Below are 22096 nucleotides of genomic sequence, written 5' to 3' on the forward strand. Positions count from 1 at the left end.
AATCATGTGGACACTTAAAAAAAGAAAATAAATTACAGATTTGATATTTCACTGATCAGAATGGAGGTCTTGGAGAAGGAGCAGGGAATCAGAAATTTCCATGTTTTACTGACAAAGGGTTAGCCTGAAACCTCTTTGGAAAGCAGCTTAACAACAATAAAAATTTAAATGCATATTTCCTTTGATTAAAAAATAAAAAAATCTACAAGGCATATTGTTATATGCCTGCAATCCCATCTAGTAGGAGGCTGAGGCAGAAAGATTATAAATTTGAGGACAACCCAGACAACTTACTGAGAGCCTGTCTCTGTAATGGTAAAAGTAAAAATGCTGCAGGTCCCCGAGTGGCTGCACTGGGCAGCAGGTCCTGAGACCAGGGCAGACCATGAAGGCAGCAGGTCCCAGGCAGGAAGCCACATGGCGGGTGAGAGACCAAGACAGGCACACCATGCAGAATGAGGTTGGATGGGAAGTGGAGAAGGGGGAAGAACAGGGAGAGAGGCAGAGAGAGAGAGAAACAGAGAGGGGGAAGGGGAAAAGTGGAAAGACACAGAAGCTGCCTCTTCAAGAGGGAGATGGAAAAGAAGGGGCTCAGGTTGGAAGCTGAAGATCAGCCTGCCTCAGGGGAGGGGGAGAGGGAGTGGGTGTGGCTTGTCTCTTAAAGGGACAGAGCAGACCGTTGCTTGGGTCTGGGAATGTAGCCCAGTGGTAGAGCATTTGCTTGGCATGTCCAAAGCTCTGGATTCAACCCCCCAGCACAAGGGATAACTTCTGTTTTCTTCAGAAGATTTACAAATTACAGAAATTTGAGTATTGTATCGTTCTTTCCTATAGCAAGTGCCAATAGGAACTCCAATGGGAGGTTGTTTAAATAAGTTACCCAATGGGTCACAAGCTATTAACATAGGCATTTCAGGCCTTCTTTCATCTGCCAACTAAACAGATTTGCACACACACACACACACACACACACACACACACACACACACAGTGACCATGGTCCAGGAACACAGGTTCAGGTGCCCCAAATACCCTGTGCCCATGTGGTAGCAGTTTCACGAACAAAACAGAGCAAAGAATAATAAAGGCACCTTTTTAAAGCTAGAAAAATCACAGCAAAGCCAGGAAGCCTCTGTGTAGCTGTCTCAGATGTTGTCTCTTGATACTTTAGCTTTTGGATTGGTGGAAGATAGGGCTCTCATACATTTCAGAGGGATTTACCTAAGAGTCATGAGGAGTAAGGTCAAACACAGGCAGGTGGTGCGTGGCTAGGGGGACTGAAATAACTTGACCCTGGACCTGCATTATTCTGGCTCTGCACAAACACGGAAGTGTTTACCAGTCCATCAGCCTTGGAGAAGGTCTGACATGGGCGCAGTTGCTTTCTGGTCACACCTCCCTCTTTCTCTCTTCATGAGGAAAGTCAGCAGCAGCTTCCATGCTATTGGACTGCAATGCCACGGGGAAGCAGAGTACAGGAAGGGGCAAGGCTTTGTGGAATCCAGAAAGTTAGGGAATGCAAGAGGTTTAGGGAAGGGAAAGTAGTGGTATTGTGCAAACAAAAAGCTTCTCTTTGGGTCTCAACCATGTTAAAATAATTTTCACCAAGAAAAAAACTCATAAAATACAGCACAGTGCAACATAGACTGACCATCATGGTGGAATTATAAGTGATTTTTTAAAAAAATTCTTGTATACTTGTATATTTTGTGTATATATATACATATATATGCAAATATATAATTTTTGTATATTTTATATTTCCACCATAAGCATGGGTTCACTGCTAGACGCGCCTTGGCCGGTAGGTGGTGCGATTTAGTGCGCTCTCAAACCTGGTCTGAGTTAACCCAGCGGTCAGATCCCAACAGGGTCAGGCCACCGCTCTGAAGAGCCCCAGTTGGCTAGAAGATGCGACAGCAAGGATTCCTTTTGGGTAATTGGGACTGGGAGAGTTGATCGGGGCCTAAAGAAACAAAGTTTGAAGACTGTTATATATAACCCTATCTCGAAAACCAAGAATAAATAAGTATAAAAGAAACAAAGTTTGAAATGTTTCAGTGATCCGAGGAATGGCTTCTTAATTAGGAAAATTCCCTCGAAGTAGTACGTGCTAAACCCTCGCCCAACCTCTCCAATCCAGGAGGAAAAAAGGAGCAGTAAATTGAAACATCAAAGTCAAAGGTTGTTGGATTAAGTCCAGAGCACCATCCCAGGATGGATTTTAAAAGTGCAGCTTCCCAGGTGTGAGAGATCCCAGCCCGAGGGGCGCGCAGGGATGGCGCAGCACAAAAGAGCTGGACTAGTTCCCGGGGAAGGCGCGAGCTAGCGTGGCTTTGGCAATGGGTACTGAGTCCCCAAGCAGCAGGGCTGTGCAGACCCACCGAGGACCGGAGTATAGCGGATCCAGCAGTGGGGGCTGGCGGCGTGGCTCAACCAAGGCTCCGCCCCGCTCAGTGCTCCAAGCCCCGCCCCTGAACGCTTAAACCCGCCTCCTGGGGGTTCGGAGTGGCGGCAGCCGACACCGCCTCCGTCCTTCCTGACTTGCGCGCGCAGCCCGCCGCCTGCGTCTGCCCGCTCCTTGGTCAGGCGCCTGCCCTGAAACCGCCCAGCCAGTGCCCGGGAGCTCGGGTCGCGGTACACAGCGAGCTTCACAGAGGTCCGCAGCCCCGCGCGGTGACAGCATGAGCACGCGCCTCCCGGCCCTTGGCCTCCTGCTGCTGCTGCTGTGCCCTACGCAGGTGAGCGGCTTCCAGAGCCCGGGGCTGGCGGGCGAGCGGGCGGGCCGGGCCGTGCGGCGGCTCCGGAGACCCCGGGCGCAGGCGTGGGGGAAGTTGGTCTGCGGGTGCAGCCGCGGAGGTCGCCTTCTCCTGTGTCTGTTTATCCTCACGCTGCCCTGTGGTCTGGGAGCGGTGACAGCGGGGGCCGCTATTTGGCTAGCTTTGAGCTCATTCCAGCTGTGGTCACCTGATTTAGGAAGTGGGATTGGAGGGACAATGGGTGCAGAGAAGAGGGACTTTGCTTGTTTTTAATCCATTTTAGACAACACTAATTCTACATGCACATCAACTCTTAAGTTTACGTAGCTCTTATTGCATTATCGCTCCTTATCTCCAGACGGTGGAGGCGGAGAACAGAATTCAGGCACCAAATTGAGTACTTGAATCAGCCTGATGTAAAGAGTGTGGTTTGCCTCTTATCACGTATGTTATAAAGTTTCGGGAAACTGAGACCCACAAACGCAGTAGGCCCTCATCTGGCTTTTCCTGGCTGTGGCCAGTTTGGGCATGGGTGTGTCACTACTGTTTGTGTATCTAGTTTTCTCTTTGGAAACAGTGGGTGTGTGTTTGGTGATGTCTACGGAGGGGTACTAATTAAACCACATCAGGATGACTAAGTCGGTGGAAATCCTGTGCCCTGTGCCCACTAACTCCCCTCTACTGGACTTATGACATGGTGGTGATTCAGTTACCCCATCTAGGAAGCCTGTCCTTTGGACTTTACATCTCTGTGCAATGCTCAAGGATGTAGGGATGCTGATCCAGGAGGACCCAGGAGCCAGGAAGTGTACACACGCAGATACCAGGCTGAACCCAAAGTCAGGGAAAGCAGTGGGGCTGTTTGGGACAGACCAGACCAACACTTGCCATCTCTGGTTTTAGGTGTTTGATTCAGCCTTGATTTTTTGAAATAATAAAAACCTCATCATTATTGAGATGAAGTCAGTGTGTGGAGAAGCCGTTTCCCTGCCTAGTGTGGTGTCTTTGAGAAAACGTCAGCAGTTTCTTTCCCCCAGAGTTTTAGGTCAGGACCTAATCAGCAGACTCCACGTTATAAAGTGGCTTAAACTTAACTCAAGGTTGATAAGCAGTGCGCCTCTTCTAGAGCATTTGAGTAGACTAAAGTTGATTCTCTTGCAAAACGCTGAAAGTCTTTCCAAAGCCCTCTGAACTAGGAACACTCTTATTGTTTTAAAAAGCAGCTCCCTGCTATGGAAAGGCTCCCAGGGCAGCTGAAAATATGGGGGTGGGGTATCTGGTTTTGGAACTTGTGCTGGTGGTTGGCAGCAGCTCATCAGGTTTCAGTCTGAACACCAATCAGGTTGCTTGGGGATTAGACACAGCTGTCCTTTGGAAAATCTAAAATGCATTTGGAGAGATTTTTGGTTTTTCTCTTTAAATTTACAGATGATGGAATAACATCTCCAAGTTGAGTGTTCTGCTTTCCTGTTTGTTTTGCCTTTTTTGCATGTCAGTTTCTAAGGGCCCAGCTTTTGACACTCTGTTGCCCCGGTGTGCTTTGAATTCACCGGGCCTGCTTGAGCCCCCTACGAGCTATAAGTTGCAGGTGCCTGCCTAGACAGCTTGTTTGTAATGCTTGTCTTTGCTGATAGTCATACTGTGCACGCCTTTAATCTGAACCCTAGAGAGGAAGAGTCAGGCAGATCTCTAAATTACAGGCCAACCTGGTCTACCTAACAGGTTCTAAACCAGTCAGGTTAATATCAAGACCCTAACTCATACAAACAGTAGCCCACCTGTGTTCATCCTGGTATGAATGCAGTTGGGGAAATAAACGAGCCTCTTCTGGCTGACCTTTGTCCCCCTTGAAGAACTTGGGATGTGTTGAGGTCTGAGCACTCCTTAAATATTTAAGTGGCGTTTTCAGAGGTGATCTGGGGTGGGTTAATCTTTTGACCTGGAGGAAGGGATTAATAACTTTGTGAAATTGGAGTGGGTATGTGTGATCTCCAGCTTCAGGCAGATTGATAACAAGTCACCAACTGGAAAAGGAAGGTTTTGTTTCTTTGTTTGCAAGTGGGTAAAAGGATTGCTGAATAGAACCTTGTATTTCTCCGAATTTATTATATTAGCCAGAACAAAGAGTCCCTCTGTTGAGGGAGGCACAGGCACTCTCTCCTGGCTAAGTCTCCTCACGTCCTTGTTAAAGACTCACTATTGGAAGCATGGCGCATCACCTCCTGGCAAGTCTGCTCTAGGCTGTCTCAGGTGCCCCCTTCACTGTCACCTGGAGCTCTGCAGAGGACATCTGCTCCCCAGACAGACCACACAAGGTCTGTGCCAGCTTCCCCAGGCCTCTGTGCTGTTCCCCCGCCAGGATGCCTTCCCATGGAAGCTCTTGAGTTTTGCTTACACTGCTGCAGTGGCTTTTTCTGTTAACAAAGTCTTTGAGGGGGCGGGAGGTGGGAGGGGGTCCTTAACTCCATCTCTCCCCATTGGAACTCCAGTCCCCTCCCCTATAAAGTCATAGTAATTGTGTCTACTTTCCAGGGTGTTTGTAAAAGTTACTTGTTTTGTTACTGAAACGCCAAACTCGGGCCTCTTGAGGGCAAGAACTATATTAGTTGTGATCAAAGCTGGAGAGATGGCTCAGCAGTTGGGAGTGCTGGCTGCCCTTCCAGAGGACCTGGGTTCAATTCCCAGCACCCACATGGCAGCTCACACCTGTCTGTAACTCCACTTCCAGGGCTTCTGACACCTTCACACAGACATCATACATTCTGCAAAACACCAATGAACATAATATAACAATAAATTATATATATGCATGCATCCATATATAATGTATTTGCAGTTGATTTCTGGTGATGACATTGATTGTAATGAAGGGGTAAATTATGGTATACTAACTATCTTCATAAAGTTATTAAAATAGCCAGGATCTTTTTCTTTTTGAGTCGTGCTTGCTGTGTAAGCAAGGTTGGCCTCTGGTCTCCTAGGCGCTGTTAGTTCTGCCAGGTGATGTGCAGCCACTCTTCCTAGCAGGCAGTGGGAACGATTCTGGGTTACAGATGAGAGATGCACAGTGTGTCATTATGTGCACAGAGCTAACCATTTTGTCCTCACAGAACCCCTTCAGTAAAAGCATATTTTCATGTTTTTAAGATTTATTTATTTTTGTATTTTACATATATAGGTATTTTATCTGCACGCAAGAAGAGAGCATTGGATCCCATGAGACGATAGTTATGCGCAGTTGTGAGCAGCAGTGTGTGCCTGGGAATTGACTCAGGACTTCTATAGTTCTACACAGTTGTGAGCAGCAGTGTGTTCTTGGGAATTGACTCAGGACTTCTATAGTTATACGCAGTTGTGAGCCGCAATGTGTGCTTGGGAATTGACTCAGGACTTCTTGAAGAGCAGCTCTTTGCCACTGAGTCCTCTCCAGCCCCAGATTTTTCTTGTTTTATTAACAGGAACATTAAGTTCATGTTTGTCTCATGGTCACATGACTAGTAAATGCTGGCCCAGAAGCTTGCGCTGATTTCTGCAGTCTACTCAGGCTCAGGTGTTGCTCCCTGATTCCTGGTATTTAGCAAGCTGAAGTGAGTGGGTGCCCAACAGTTACCTGTTTGACCAGTAAAGCTTCTCATTCAGTACCTGCTCCTGTCTTCGGTGTGGCTTGGTTGTTGCCGGGGAGTGGCTAGTCGGCTGACCATGGCCCTCTGCAGATACATACCAGCACTCACTTGCTGTGGCTTTGGGGCTCTTCTGCCCCTGGTGTGAGCTGAAGCTCATACACGTCTAACAGTAACTAATAGTGTGGCCTTGCGTGAGTTACTTCCACTGCAAACTAAATGAAGAGCTCTAGAAATATTTGACTTGAACCCCATGCACAGGCAAGTCTTGGTGTGCACAAAATTTCTCTGTATGCGCACGCGTGCCAGGCTGGCTTTGAAACAGAACCAGAGGTTTATACCCTAGAAGTCAGATCAAAACAAGCCTCTACCCCTAAGACCTGCCATGTTTGTTTAATATGTCTTCTGAATTCCAAAGGCAGTGTACTTTCTGGGCAGGGTTCCATCCACCCCATCCTATTTTATTGTTATTGTGTCCAAACTCCCTTCAGAGGCAGTGGGCAATGGGGCTAACCAGCAGCTACCTGGCCTGCTCCCCTCTTGGAGCTGGTTCCTCTATTGCCTTTACCTATCCACAATGGTAGCACGTATGATAATCCCAACTGTAGCATCGTGGTTGGGTGCTGGCAGGGAGCTGAGGACTGTCAGTCACACTGAGGGGAAGGAGTTATCACTTGACAGCCACCTTGAGATGGGAATGGTAGTCATTGTTTCTACAGATGACCAGGTTGTGAAAAAGAATATTTGTGGGCCATTGCCGCAGCAGGTGGGGCTACCTGTCTGCTGCAGCGTTTTCTGAGGAGGAGTCAGTGCCCAGACAGGGCTGGAGTTTGAACTGTGCAGGCACTCGGGTTGGGAGTGTGGGAAGATTCAGAAGATGGGCTGGAGAACATTGGTCTTGTTTTTCAGAATTATGTCACTTATGAGCTCTGTGGCCTTGGAATATCATTCCTGAGCCTTAGTTCCCTTGCCTGTAAATTTTTGTATTCTGTGTGATGGAGTGTTTGAGAAGCTAGTGAGGTGAGTGAGAAACTACATGGCTTTGTGCCTGGCGTGCCACCTGCGCGCCTCCTGGGCTTGCGAGTTTGGCCCTTAGCAGGATTCACGAGAGGCCTCCAGGAGTAGGCAGCTCTCTTGGTGGTGGTCAGGGTTTCTTTCTGTGTAGTGTGGGTAGTGGCCCTCCCTATGTGCTCATGGACAGTAGACTGTAGTTGCTGATAGATAGCAGATGGGTTAGTTTTTCTTAAATCTTCCTGCACTAGCCCTGTTGACGGCAAGTTTCTGACTCGGTAATATTTCTAGTAATTAAACCACATCTTCCCTGTCTTATGAAAGTAGAGACTCTAGCCTTGTCACCACTAAATCTGGGCTGACGCCAGATGGCCATGCGTTCTCATCTCTTAATGGAAGAAACCCAGTGAGATTCTCTCAGCTCACTAAGTCTTGCCGGTTTCTGAGTTGTTGTTTCTGAGTTGGGATGCAGCGTGCAGAGTGTTTCAAAGGAAGACTTATATCTGGGCCCAGTTGTTGAGGATCTCATGGTCTTACAAGGCATCAAAACAAATGCAAGAAAATACTCTTGCAGATCTCATAAATTTTGCTTGATCTTAGAGCAACAACCAGCAAACTGTGACCTAGCCAGAGCGTTTGTAAATAAAGTTTTATTGGATGTGTCCTTTCGTTTACTTTGTGCTATGGCTGCATTTGAATGTCTACAGGCAGAGTTGAGTATTTGCCACAGTAACCTGAAGTCTCAGAAACCTACATATTAAATGTTTGGCCCTCAGAGGCAGACTTTGTCAGTGCCTGGCCCTAGTGGATCTACAAGGGCGCTCTCAAGATGTGACCAAAACATGTCACCATGGCACAAGACATCTGCTGCCTCACTTGGAGGACTGGTTTTGCTTCAGTGCCAGGCCCTGCTGAGCTATTAAGACAGCTCACCTACTTTGAGAACACAGGCATTAGACCAGGGTGAAAGGGGTCAGAGTTCAGCTTAATGAGGAAGTGAGTCTTGAGGGAGGCATCTAAGCAAAGGTCATCAGAGAGGGCAGACAGGGTGGGTAACACAAAAGCCTGTGGAAGAGACAATGAGGCTTGTTTTTTCTGTGGTGTGGAGTTTGACCCTAAGGATCTAGATAAAAATAATTGAGGGGAGTTCAAAAAGAGCCAAAAAAAAAAAAAAAAACTCTGTGGAAGGAAGACCTGGGTATGATGAGTTAGCACTGGTTCAGTGTGAGAAATGGTAGGGTTGATCCAAGGAAGGCCTTCAGTTGTAATTCAGTGTATCTACAAAACCTGGATATTTGTGATAGGTGTTTGATTTGCAATTAAAGAAAAATATGTAGTCTTTAAAAAATATTTTAGGGATGGACAAAACATACTAGTTAAGTAATGTTGCCCTTTCAGTAGGGAGTACCTCTACAAGAGTGGTCAGTGTGAGCACATGCCACATGTGCAGCCACTCTTCCTAGCAGGCAGTGGGAACAATTCTGGGTTACAGATGATCGCTGGCTTGAACGCGCCGCAGAGTTCTTGTGCTGGAACACACACACACACACACACACACACACACACACACACACACACACCCTGCAAGCGTTGATTAGCTCAATATACCTTTGTCAAAATGAGCGAGTAGATGCAGCCCCTCCACCTTGGGCTTCTAGCCTCCAGCTCTGTGAGACAAATATATTTCTGCTTATCACTTAGTCTCAGGTATTCTGTTGTGGCAGCAGCATACAGACTGTGGAACACCCCCAGGCCGCGAGTCAGCGGGATGCACTGTCAGAGACGTGGGTGAGGTGTGACCCTCAGCTTGTGATCCCCAATCCCGTTTGACCTCGGGACGGCTGAAGCTCTGCCGTCTATGACAACCGGCTTTCATTTCATCTGGTGAAGAACAGCTGAGACCAGGCTTTTGCTTTGTGTTATTTTGGTGGTAAAATTCACATATGACTTTTGCTTTTAGCCGTGTTCAGTTACCTCAGTGTGTCACACGTGTGCACCCTTTGCTACTGCCCATCCCTAGAGCAGGGCTCATGTTTTGGTTAGACTCACTTTTTGGTGATGGTAGACCTCAAACATGGTGAGTTTCATTTTAATACTGCAAGAAGATGCTTCTGAGCAGAGAGGTGGTGGCGGGCGCCTTTAATCCCAGCACTCAGGAGGCAGAAACAGGCAGATCTCTGTGAGTTCGAGGCCAGCCTGGTCTACAGAGCGAGTTCCAGGACAGTCAGGATACACAGAGAAATCCTATCTCAGAGGAAGGGAAAAAAAAAAGAGGATGTTTCTGAATTTAAAACCAGGGTGTGTTTTGTTCAGTTTGGTTTTGTGACCAAGTCTTGCTGTATAGCCTGGGTTAGCCTCCAGTAGCAATCCTGCTACCTCAGCCTCCCAAATGCTGAGTTTAGGGGCAAACGTCACAGCCCTCATCTCAGAATCAGGCTTCTGTAGCAGAGAACAGGCAGCATTGTGTTTGGAAGTCAGGTTCTTTGTCTAAAAGGGAAGCGTGTGGCCGCACGAGTTTCGCTTGCCCAGAGCGAGGTGGCATTAGCGTGTGCTGCTGTACTGTCTGGGGAGACGTTGTGACACATCAGGCCTCTTTGTCACTCAAGCCCTGGCTGCTTTCTGTACTGTGGTGAGGTTGAGATTGCAAATCGTGCCACTAAGGCACCAGTTAGATTCTCCATGGGTTGCAGAGATGAACACGGCCCAGCCTTGACTCTTTAAACCTGTGGCTTTGGTGCAGCGGAAGGTGAGCCCAGCCTCCTGAAGCACCTAGGCCACAGGTAGGTGTCCAGCTCGACCTTAGATGAGGCACTTTACCTGCTCATCTGTATTCCAGTACAGATGAGTCACAGATCTGTCTGGGTGGGGCTGTGACAACAGAGACTTAGCAAGTGCCGTGGGGTAAGTGTGGGAAATGTGCTGTGTCCTCATGGGACTGTATGCCTAGGTGCATCGACGGGTACCACACGGGAGCTGGAGAATGGCCTTAGCAGGTAGTGAGGAGGACGGAGCAGTGTGGAGGCAGACAGGTCTCCTCAGGATAGGGCAGAAGGAAGGGAAGAGCCGAGACAAGGTGTCTGGAGCCCTTTTCACAGGCAGCGGGAGAGGGTGGTTGAGCAAGGGAGTCCCATCAGAGCGGATGATGTTAGCAGTGGAGGCAGTTTCAAAGGTTAAACTGTTGCAAGAGGCCTGGGTATAGATGCATGAAAAGAGATTGGTTTTTTCAAGCCCCAGAGGCTGGCAGGCAGCTGGGCGGGTGTGGAGAGCTTGGAGCCGTCCATGAAATTAGAGCGTTGTTCATAGGCAGGTGCGGATACCAAGAAGGCAAAGATACGTGTTGACAAGAAAGAGGCCAGGGGAAGAGTCGGCAGGAAACAGGCTCTGCTTGCTGTAATTGTGAAGAGGGTCTCGCCCTTCAGTGCTGCCCGGCAAGATAGTAGGCTCTGCCCTGACAAAGGAGGGAGTGGGCGGGGACTCTAGAGAAGAGCCTTAATTGTGGAGTTAATTACCTTTTATGAGGAGTCTGTGCCTGGCTCCAAAAGGCCCCAGTTTCAATCCCGGCTAAGCCACTACTTGTATGATCTTGCACAAATTATGTCTGTAGTCTCCTAGGACTTCAGTGTGTGTATCTGTGGAATACATGAAACACTGTGCACGGGTGCCGCCCATCACAGCTGGGAAGACCCTGAGCTGATGGACACCTTGGGCCCCTCTGCCTGGGGCTGCTGCTGTGGGCAAGATGATTCCGTGAGATGCCAGGCTGAGCGTGGCCAGGAAACCCCAGATGGTTTTGTTCTAGTGAGGTGGTTAAGAGACTCCTGCAGGGGTAGTGGGCTCAGCCTGCCTATTGTTGACGTCTTGGGATCCAGAGCGCCCCACTTCCCTCCTGCCTTCCCCTTTCCTTCCCAGGGGCAGGGATACTTGGCTTTGAAGTCAGGGCCCCAGCATGAAAAGGGTGGTCTTTGTAAAACCACACTGGGCCATTCTGATTGTTTATTCACCATGGATTTGGGGTGGATGCTTGTTGATCTGGGATTAGTTAACTGTGGCTCTTTGGCAGCCAGTCCCCTAGCTTTGTGTCTCATCCTTTGTTCTGGGAGATGCCATCCGATTACATTGTTTGAATGTTCAGCTCAGAACCTGCTTTGGTGTCAGCCCTGCTGAATTCCCTGGTCAGTTTTGCCCAGATAAACTCTAACTGTTCTTCCCCGGAATTCTGCTGTGAGACGGGCTTGGCATCTAGTAGAGATTTCTGAGGAATGAGAGACGCTGCTGTGTCCCCACCTCCATAGCCAGCATTTGTCCTTTTAGACTTGGCATCTAGTAGAGAGCTGTGAGGAATGGGAGACGCTGCTTGTGTCCCCACCTCCATAGCCAGCATTTGTCCTTTTAGACATGAGTTACATTGGTAACCACCTGTCTGTGGAAGGCCAGAGCTTCAGTTCTCGGCTCAAGTTGCTGAGTTTGGTTTAAAATCTTGACACTTGCTCTACAGAGAGAGAGAGAACAAGGAAAGAGATATCTTAATAGAAAAAACATCATGGGGTTAATAAGGAACCTGACACTGGGGAAATTCGCAGAAATACACAAGGATGACCCCAGCTAAGACTCTAAGCAATAGTGGAGAGGGGTCTGAACTGGCCTTTCCCTGTAATTAGGTTGAGGACTACCTTAATTGACATCACAGACCCTCATCCACACGCTGAAGGAAGCAGGTGCAACACTAACCACTGGCCCAAGCTCCTGCAGTCCAGTCGAAGAGAGGAGGGAGGAGCCCACAGAAACAGCTGGACTTAGAGCTGGGGAACCTGCATAGGACCAAACTTGGTCCCCTGAAGGCAGGTGACAATGGTGGGGGTTGGGCAGTATGTGGGGCCACTGGTATTCGGACCAGGATATAACTGTAATGCATGAGCCCATTCTCTGTGGGCTTGCTCAGCATGGGGGAGGAGGGGCTTGGTCCTGCCTCAACAAGGTGATGGGACAAACTTAGTTGACTTCCCAGGGAGACTGTGCCTGAGGAGCAGATAGGGGGAGGGTGGGGAGAGTGAGAGGAGAGGAGGAAGGTAGAACTGAGATTGGTTTGCTAATACACAAATAGATAGATGGATGGATGGATGGATGGATGGATGAATGGATGGATGGATAGATGGATGGATACATAGATATCTTGACACTTCCCCATTTGGATAATTTCCCTCCCTGTGGCCTAGACTTTGTGAGTTCAGAGAGGGAGATTGTGCCATAGACACAAGCAGCCTGGGGAAGAAGCTCCTGAGCTACTGTCCCTGTCTAAAAGTGACAAGGTGTGGTACCCCACATACACACACTCCTACATGTCCCATGTGGGGCTTGGGGTGTCTCTCTTTGCCTTTTTGAATGCAGGCCTTCCCCATGATGAGCAAACACTCAGTCCTAAGCTACTCCCTTTCTGTGAAGGCAGGGGCTCCATGTGGCCCAAGACATTTCCAACCTCTGCTTCTCCTACTTCCTGTTTCAGCCCTTCTCTGTGGTAGATGAGGTTCCAGCACACTGTAGTTTTAATTTTGCTGTCTAAACAAGTTATATTGTCTCTGGATTCCCTGACAATTGAATCCTGGTCTGGTTGATGGGACTGTTCTGCCTCTATTTCTCCTACCCTCGTAGTTTCTGTTACGGGATCTGCATCTTGCCTGGGAACCATGGAACACATGGGTGTGGATTGGTCCTGTTGTCCAGTGTGTTCAAGGCTTTCCACCAGAGATCTCAGGATCCATCTTGCTCCTGGCTGTCATGTTCTCCCTGTTGACAGTTACAAGTCCCTGGCATGCTCGGTCGTCTCTGCTGGGTTAGCTGTGATGCAGTCGGCTTCGTCTGGGCAGCACACATGGACAGGGTGGTGACTCACTGGAGCCCTTCCAGATAGCCGTGTGACTGTCACATGGAGACTATGAGTGGCTCTTGACACATCTTTTCATACGAAATTTTAACGAGTTAATGTTGCTTAGGTGATAGCCCTTAAAGTTAGCACATGCAGTCCTTGCGTTCGTTTTCCTTAGCCCTCAGAGACAGTGTGCGTCCTGCACCACTTTAGGTGGGACCAGTGGTACTGGTGGTTTGTTCTCCAGGGGCTTGTGCCAACATCAGCTAAACTAGGTATATGTGGAAATAGTCTTTGGTTGGTTTATCTAATTTTTCGTGTGTTCAAATGCCCCCAAAACAGTGCCTTGTGATCACTGACTTGCCAAGTGCCCTGTCCCCATGTCGCCCTGTGGCTTCTGCTTGTACCGTGAAGCTCCTGGCAGGAGATCCTCATCCAGATACACGGGAAGCCTGTATCTGGTAAATACTTTCCATGCCTGCATCACTGACTTGGCAGAGCCGTTTGGGATATTGAGCCTGGTTGCTTTTTTAAAGTATGTGTGCGTGTGCATATGCTTGCACACACAGAGAGACCTGCAGTAGGGGTCAGACAGTATGGAGCTGGGTTACAGCTGGGTCCTCTGGAAGAGAGGGAAGTACTCACGACCGCTGAGCCGTCTCACCCTGTGGCCTGCCTATTTTGTCTTGGTTTGTGAGACAGTGTTGGCTGGGTCTTTACTGTGCAGCCCAGACTGGCCTTGAACTCATGCTTTCTCTGTCCAGCCTCACAAGTGCAGGGGTTGCTGGTTTCGCCCCACACGCCTGACTTGTTCCAGCGTTCTTAGTATTGCCTGGCATGTTTAATAAGAACCTTTGTTGTTGTTCCTTCACTTTTAGGTATCATTGACCGGTTTGCTGGCTGAGCACCGTTTCTTGCTAAAATCTGTTTTTTTCCATGTTGACTTTCTGTAGGTGTTTTCACAATCCTGTGTTTGGTATGGAGAATGTGGGAAAGCATTTGGAGATAAGAGGTACAACTGCAAATATTCTGGTCCACCAAAACCCTTACCGAAGGACGGGTATGACTTGGTGCAGGTAAGGGTGCTGCTGTTGTGGGGCCTGGCGACCAACATGAACTGAGTTCTCCATAGGATTAGTAATCACTCCTAACTTCTGTCACTCCAGCCCTGAGGTTTAAATCTTATCCTAGGTTCCAGCCTGTACCCCAGAACGCAGAGCCCATAGAATGGCTTCCGGCATCTTCCAGGTGCTGACTTAGTAAGTCTCCTGGAGTTTCCCAGTAGTGAGTTACTGTTTAGAGCTGACCTTAGGACCTCAGATGCTGCCTTTTAGCTACTTCTGCAAAGTGTGTTAGAAGTTAGCTTGTTTGTTTGTTTGGCTGGTTTTGTTCCTAGATTTCAAGACTCACTTGGACTCCGGCACTAAGAGGCTGGGAACTCTCTTCCCGCATTTTAGCTATTTTCTGTTCCTGTGCAGGCCTGTAAATTCTGACTGCCTCCCAGGACTCTGCTTTTTGTTAATGTGATTCTTAGGCCTGTTATAAAAAATATTGGGAAAAAAATCAAGCTGAAAGACTGGCTTTGAAGTCATAAATAATCCAGCGTGGTACTAGATCTTCTACCCACTTTGTTCTTTCTTCAGACTTAGTCTATGATTTGACTGTCTGTGGAGCGGTGAGTGAATATAGCACTGTGGCTGGACTGGAATGGGTTAACTTGTAAAGCAAAGCAGTAAAGGAAAGGAAAAATAAATACAGCTGTCTCCAACTGCTTGTGAATCCCCACTTTCTGGGTTTTAAGAGGGTTTTGCCAGAACTGTGTGCCCCGCGTCGCCCGCGCTGACTGTGCCCAGCGTGAGTGATGGCTCACTGCTCCCGTTGCCCGCGCTGACTGTGCCCAGCGTGAGTGACAGCTCACTGCCCGCGTCGCCCGCGCTGACTGTGCCCAGCGTGAGTGACAGCTCACTGCCAGCGTCGCCCGAGCTGACTGAGGCTCTCTTCTCACAGGAGCTCTGCCCAGGATTCTTCTTCGACAATGTCAGTCTCTGCTGTGACGTTCAACAGCTTCGGACACTGAAGAGCAACCTGCAGCTGCCCCTTCAGTTTCTGTCCAGGTAGGCTTCTAGATGCAGTACCACTCTGGCCTGCTTTTACAGACCAGACATTTGCTCTGTTGTGCTCGGAGAAGACGCTCATGGCCTGTCGGGAGGAAAGAAAGTCACACGGTCACTCAGTTCTCCTAGCTGCATTCAGAGTTAAGACTCGGTTTCCTTTGAGCTGTTCTGGCCCCAAGAGGAGCTGCACAGGGACTTATGGCCTTTAAGAGTGGAGCTTTTGTTGTTGTTATCTCTTTTCTTTATTATTCATTTTTATTGAGCTCTACATTTTTTCTCTGCTCCCCTCTCTGTCTCTCCTGTCCCCTTCAACCCTCCCCCAAAGTTCCCATGCTCCCAATTTACTCAGGAGAGCTTGTCCTTTTCTACTTCCCATGTAGATTAGATCTATGTAAGTCTCTCTTAGGGTCCTCATTGTTGTCTAAGTTATCTGGGATTGTGATTTGTGGGCTGGTTTTCTTTGCTTTATGTTTAAAAAACACCTATGAGTGAGTACATGTGATAATTGTCTTTCTGATGTTTTCTAGCTCTATCCATTTTCCTGGAAAATTCAAGATGTCATTACTTTTTCTGTTGTGTGGTACTCCATTGTGTAAATGTACCACATTTTCCTTATCCATTCTTTGGTCGAAGGGCATTTAGGTTGTTTCCATGTCCTGGCTATGACAAACAATGCTGCTATGAACATAGTTGAGCACATGTCCTTGTGGCATGATTGAGCATCCTTTGGATATATACCCAAAAGTAGTATTACTGGGTCTTGAGGAAGGTTATTTCCTAATTTTCTGAGAAATTGCCACACTGACATCCAAAGGGGTTATACCGACTTGCATTTCCACCAGCAATGCAGAAGTGTTCCCTTTATCCCACAACCTCTCCAGCATAAGTTGTCATCAGTGTGTTTGATCTTGGCCCTTCTTACAGGTATAAGACGGAATCTCAGAGTTGTTTTGATTTGCATTTCTCTGATAACTAAGGATGTTGAACATTTCCTTAAGTGTCTTTCAGCCATTTTAGATTCCTCTGTTGAGAGTTCTCTTTTTAGGTCTGTATTCCATTTTTTAAATTGGATTATTTGTTCTTTTGATGACCAATTTCTTGAGTTCTTTGTATATTTTGGAGATCAGACCTCTGTCTTATGTGGGGTTGGTGAAGATCTTTTCCCATTCTGTAGGCTGTTGCTTTGTCTTATTGACCATGTCCTTTGCTTTACAGAAGCTTTTCAGTTTCAGAAGGTCCCATTTATTAATTGTTTCTCTTAGTGTCTGTGCTGCTGGGCTTATATTTAGGAAGTGGTTCCCTGTGCCAATGCATTCAAGTATACTTCCCACTCTCTCTTCTATAAGGTTCAGTGTGGCTGGCTTTATGTTGAGATCTTTGATCCATTTTGACTTGAGTTTTGTGCATGGTGATAGATATGGAGTTGAAGAAGATACCAGAAAGTGGAAAGATCTTTCATGTTCTTGGGTAGGGTAGAATTAACATAGTAAAAATGGCAATCTTACCAAAAGCAATCTACAGATTCAATGCAGTGCCCATCAAAATCCCAGCAAAATTCTTCACAGACTTCGAAAGAACGGTACTCAGCTTCATATAGGAAAGCAAAAAACCCAGGAGAGCCAAAACAATCCTGTACAATAAAAGAACTTCTGGAGGCATCACAATCCCTGACTTCAAACTCTACTACAGAGCTACAGTACTGAAAATAGCCTGGTATTGGCATAAGAACAGACAGGAGGACCAATGGAACCAAATCAAAGACCCAGATATTAATCCACATACCTATGAATGCCTGATTTTTGACAAAGAAGCAAAAAATATCAAACGGAGAAAAGAAAGCGTATTTACCAAGTGTTGCTGGCGTAGCTGGACATCAGCATGTAGAAGAGGGCAGCTTTTACATGGTGTCCTCCTCAGGACCCCGCGCCTTCACCTCTGTGCTTCCCCAGCTTGTTTCTCACTCATTGCTGCACTGCTTTGCCCGTCACTCTTTTCTGAGCTTTGAAGGCGGTTATTTACCAGATGTACATGGTGCACAGGAGCAGAGGACAGCTTGCGGGGGTCCTGCGGGTCCTAAGGAGCAAACGCAGGCCCTCAAGCTTGGCAGCATTGGCCCTCGCCTGTCATTCTTGCGTCTCTCAGCTGAAATGGCTGTGCTTGCATTAGCTCCTCCATAAATCTGGGCTATGTCAATGGTAAGCTTGTGCTAGTGTTGTTGGAGTCCAGAAGGATTGTAGAATAGGTTTCCTTTTGCCTATCTAGCTGTTTTCAACAGATGGTGTTGTCTTTAAATTATCTAGACTTCAGCAGCCTAGTGAAGGTGGTTAGGATGACGATGAGGACCCTACCCTGCTTCAGCTCAGGAGAAGTAGGCAGTGCAGGGTGGAAAACCATTGCTAAATTGTTCTCCCGGAATCATAGAATGTGCAATAGGTCAAAAATGAGGAGTCTCCTCAGGCCACTCTAGGCTCTAGACATTGGCGCCAGATCAGAGTCCTTGCCAGTTATCAAAGCCCATTTATTTTAGTATGCACTTTATTGATGGACACGGATGCGAGCATCTGCTGGAGTCAGGTTGCCTGTGTGATCAGAGGGTCAAGCTCGCCCTGCAGCAACAAGAGAAACAACCGTGGAGTTGTGTGCAGCTGTTGAAACCAACGATCATGGAGATTAAATGAAGGAGACTTATATTGGGTATGAGTATGCATCTCAGGAGCCATTCCTGCCAGAGTGCTGCACTGGTGCCCTGTGACTAGGGTGCTGCACTGGTGCCCTGTGACTAGGGTGCTGCACTGGTGCTGTGACTAGGGTGCTGCACTGGTGCCCTGTGACTAGGGTGCTGCACTGGTGCCCTATGACTAGGGTGCTGCACTGGTGCTGTGACTAGGGTGCTGCACTGGTGCTGTGACTAGGGTGCTGCACTGGTGCCCTATGACTAGGGTGCTGCACTGGTGCCCTGTGACTAGGGTGCTGCACTGGTGCCCTGTGACTAGGATGCTGCACTGGTGCTGTGACTAGGGTGCTGCACTGGTGCCCTGTGACTAGGATGCTGCACTGGTGCTGTGACTAGGGTGCTGCACTGGTGCCCTGTGACTAGAGTGCTTCACTGGCGCCCTGTGACTAGGGTGCTGCACTGGTGCTGTGACTAGGGTGCTGCACTGGTGCTGTGACTAGGGTGTTGCACTGGTGCTGTGACTAGGGTGCTGCACTGGTGCCCTGTGACTAGAGTGCTTCACTGGCGCCCTGTGACTAGGGTGCTGCACTGGTGCTGTGACTAGGGTGCTGCACTGGTGCTGTGACTAGGGTGCTGCACTGGTGCCCTGTGACTCTCACTGCTTCTGTAAATATTTGTTTTCAAGTCTAATTAGGGGCTGGAGAAGTTAAGAGCATATAGCACTCATTCAGACAACCCTGCTCACAGCCACGGTCTGAAAAAGAGTCATGCATATCCGCGTCACCCTAGTGACAGCCGCACTCTGACAAAGAACCGCTGCATGTGTGTCCCCTCTGGTCGGAGGCTCCCGAGGACTGAGCCCATCTTCCTCATGCCTCCTCTCTGTCATACCCGGTCAGTGGGACTGTGTCAGACGAGGTGGTAGTCTCAGTTGCCCCTGTTTCTAGAACTCCATGGAACAGTGAGGTGACTCATTAGGAACTTTGAGCCCGAACGACCGCAGTCAGCTGTGGTCTCATAGAAACCCGAGCGTCACTGCAGGTGCACATTAGGCACTGCCATGATGCTTCTCTGAGTTTTACCTTTCCTATGCCAGCCTCTGCAGTGGGGAAGGGTCCTCCTGTGAAGAAAATCTTTCAGTAAAGTGAAGAAAGATAAATCCTATAGTGGTCCTGTACACACACACACACACACACACACACACACACACACACACACACACACGCACACCCTCTACCCCCTCATTCTCTTGATCAGAAATGTGACATCTTTGGTATAAAGATAGGCATCTCTAAATTACAAAGCACAGAATTTAGAAAAGCCTCTCCCCCCCCCCTTTTTTTGAAATTACTTCTGAATAAGCTAAATGTAATAGGAGGGCAATTTTAAAAGCTATTTCTTTGTTACTATAAGGTTCCAAGCATTTGTGAGTCTAGGGACTGGAGAGATGGCTCGGTGGTTGAGAGCACTGGCTGACAGAGGACCTGGGTTCAATTCCCAGCACCCACATTGCAGCTCACAACTGTCTGTGACTCCAGTTCCAGGGGTTCTGAAATCCTCACACAGACACACATGCAGACAAAACACCAATGCACATAAAGAATTTGTGGGTCTGGGGAAGAGGGTTAAAATTTTCCTGAGTCTATTTGTTTTCATGACACTTATTTGTCTCTTTAAAATAAATTTTAAATATTCTATAAATATTTTACATTTTACCTTTCATTTTTGCTGTTCTATCTGAAGCCATAAAACATAATCTGCTTTTTCTTTAGATGTCCGTCATGTTTTTATAACCTAATGACCCTGTTTTGTGAGCTAACGTGTAGCCCTCACCAGAGCCAGTTTCTGAACGTGACAGCCACTGAAAATTACATTGATCCCAAGACCCAGGAGAATAAAACAAATGTAAAGGAATTGGAGTACTATGTTGGACAGAGCTTTGCACATGGTAAGTAAAGTAACTAGAATTCCTTTTCACAAGCTGGTGTCAGGTGCCGGGCTGGGCTATGCGCTTGTTGTTGTCGTCATCCAGGGAGCTGTGGAAAGTTAGATTTTAGTACTTTGGTCATTGTTTTGCCATATGCTGGGACTTGAGCTATAACCATTAAAACAATCTCTTTAAATCATTTGTTTTAAAATTCTCTAGTTCGGGGATTGGAGGAGGAAAGCTCAGCAGTAAGAGCATATACTGCTCTTTCAGAGGACTGTAGTTCAGTTCCCAGCACCCATATCAGATGGCTTTGTTTGAAAATGTCATAATGATATGTAATTCTATTTCCGAATTTAATAAATAGTGTTTAAATATACTAGGACCCATAGGATCAGCCAAGTTCAAAAATCAACCCAGCCAGGTGTGATCATACCATACCACCTGTACTCTTAACACTTAGAGGGCTGAGGCAGGAGCATGAAACGGAGGCCAACGAGGACTACATACACTAAGTCTTAAAACACCAAAAAACAAACAGAATTTTTAAATTGATTAGTAGGGAAAAGGTTGCATTCACAAAAGTATTAAAAACAGCAGGATGAACTCTTCCAAAAGATGTGAAGTAATAGCCCAACTAGAGAGGACTCTGGCCAGAAACAGAACTGTATGTGCAGAATTGATACATAATAACTGTTTCATTATAAATCATTAAGAGAAGGGACGGGTTGTTGGTAAATGGGGCAGTAAAACTGATATATTCATCTATATTTCAGTATGTATGAAAAGTTGTATAAATTAAAAGTACTTAGAAGCTTGTACAAATAAACATAGGATTTTTTATGACTTTAAGAAAATATTTCTAGACAAAAGAATAAATGTAAAAATCAAAAGTGGGTAGTGTCCAGAGCCATCCCTGAAATCCAGAGGGAAACAGTGTCACTCTTCATGCCTTATCAGATTGGCACAAATCAAGTTTGTCAGTTCCAGCTCTTTGTGAGGACATGAAGCAAGAGGGACACCAATAGCCTGGCCCTCACTGCTGCCGCAAATGCTTGAAACCATTAGAAAAACAATTTCACAATACCCAGTGAAGCTGAAGATAAACACACCTTTACCTCAGAGAGTCTGCATGCCAAAGCCCTCCCTACAGAAACCGTGAACATATGTGAGCAGGGAGACCCGTACGTGAGACCCTACAGAAACCGTGAACATATGTGAGCAGGGAGACCCTACACGTGAGACCCTACAGAAACCGTGAACATGTGGGAGCAGGGAGACCCTACACGTGAGACCCTACAGAAACCGTGAACATGTGGGAGCAGGGAGACCCTACAGAAACCAATAGACTGACCTACCGTTAAGTTTCCAGAGTCTTTCTACATGGGCAACTACATGGCGTCTCTCTGATCCTGCCTTCTTTCTCTCTGCATTCAGTTTAATTTTCCTGCCTAGCTCTATTCTGTCCTGCCGTAGGCCAAAGCAGCTTCTTTATTAACCAGTGGTGATAAGGCATACAGAGGGGAATCCCACATCAAGAGAGAGAGCGAGCAAGAAAGAGAATACAGACACACCATACACACACACACACACACACACACACACACACACAGAGAGAGAGAGAGAGAGAGAGAGAGAGAGAGAGAGAGAGAGAGAGAATATATATACACACACACACACACACACACACAGAGAGAGAGAGAGAAACCGTGAATATGCATAAGCAGGTAGATTCTCCCTCCAGAAACGAGAAATGCATGTGAACAGAGAGCCAGAAAAGAGCACCATTGATGCAGTGAAGGACAAACATCAGAGCATAAAAGATAAGGCATAGACTGGGAGAAAATGTTTACAAAAGGCAGAACTGGTGGAGATCTGTCACCTTGAGCATACAAAGAATTCTTTACAAGGGGCCAGAGAGATGGCTCAGAGGTTGAGAGCACTGACTGCTCTTCCAGAGGTCCTGAGTTCAATTCCCAGCAATGACATTGTGGCTCACAACCACCTGTAATGGGATCTGATTCCTTCTGGCCTGCAGGCATGCATGCAGACAATACTGTATACATAATAAATACATCTTAAAAAAACTCTATACAAAAGTAAATGTAAACAGTGTGAATTAAAAAATGGC

At 47.4% G+C, this 22096-nt stretch overlaps 1 protein-coding gene across 1 annotated transcript in view; it reads left to right on the top strand.

Moving 5' to 3' along the window:
• Positions 1-2556: 2556 nt before the first annotated feature.
• The window catches only part of Npc1 (NPC intracellular cholesterol transporter 1), a 47148-nt gene continuing 27608 nt past the window's right edge, over positions 2557-22096 (top strand). The window contains exons 1-4 of the mRNA XM_038329409.1: positions 2557-2741; positions 14204-14326; positions 15258-15364; positions 19811-19986. Of these exons, the coding sequence (XP_038185337.1) occupies positions 2685-2741; positions 14204-14326; positions 15258-15364; positions 19811-19986 (463 nt within the window). The 5' untranslated portion in view covers positions 2557-2684. The remainder of the gene's footprint in view (positions 2742-14203; positions 14327-15257; positions 15365-19810; positions 19987-22096) is intronic.

Source organism: Arvicola amphibius, chromosome 5 (assembly GCF_903992535.2).
Source record: "Arvicola amphibius chromosome 5, mArvAmp1.2, whole genome shotgun sequence".
Classification (NCBI taxonomy): Eukaryota; Metazoa; Chordata; class Mammalia; order Rodentia; family Cricetidae; genus Arvicola; species Arvicola amphibius.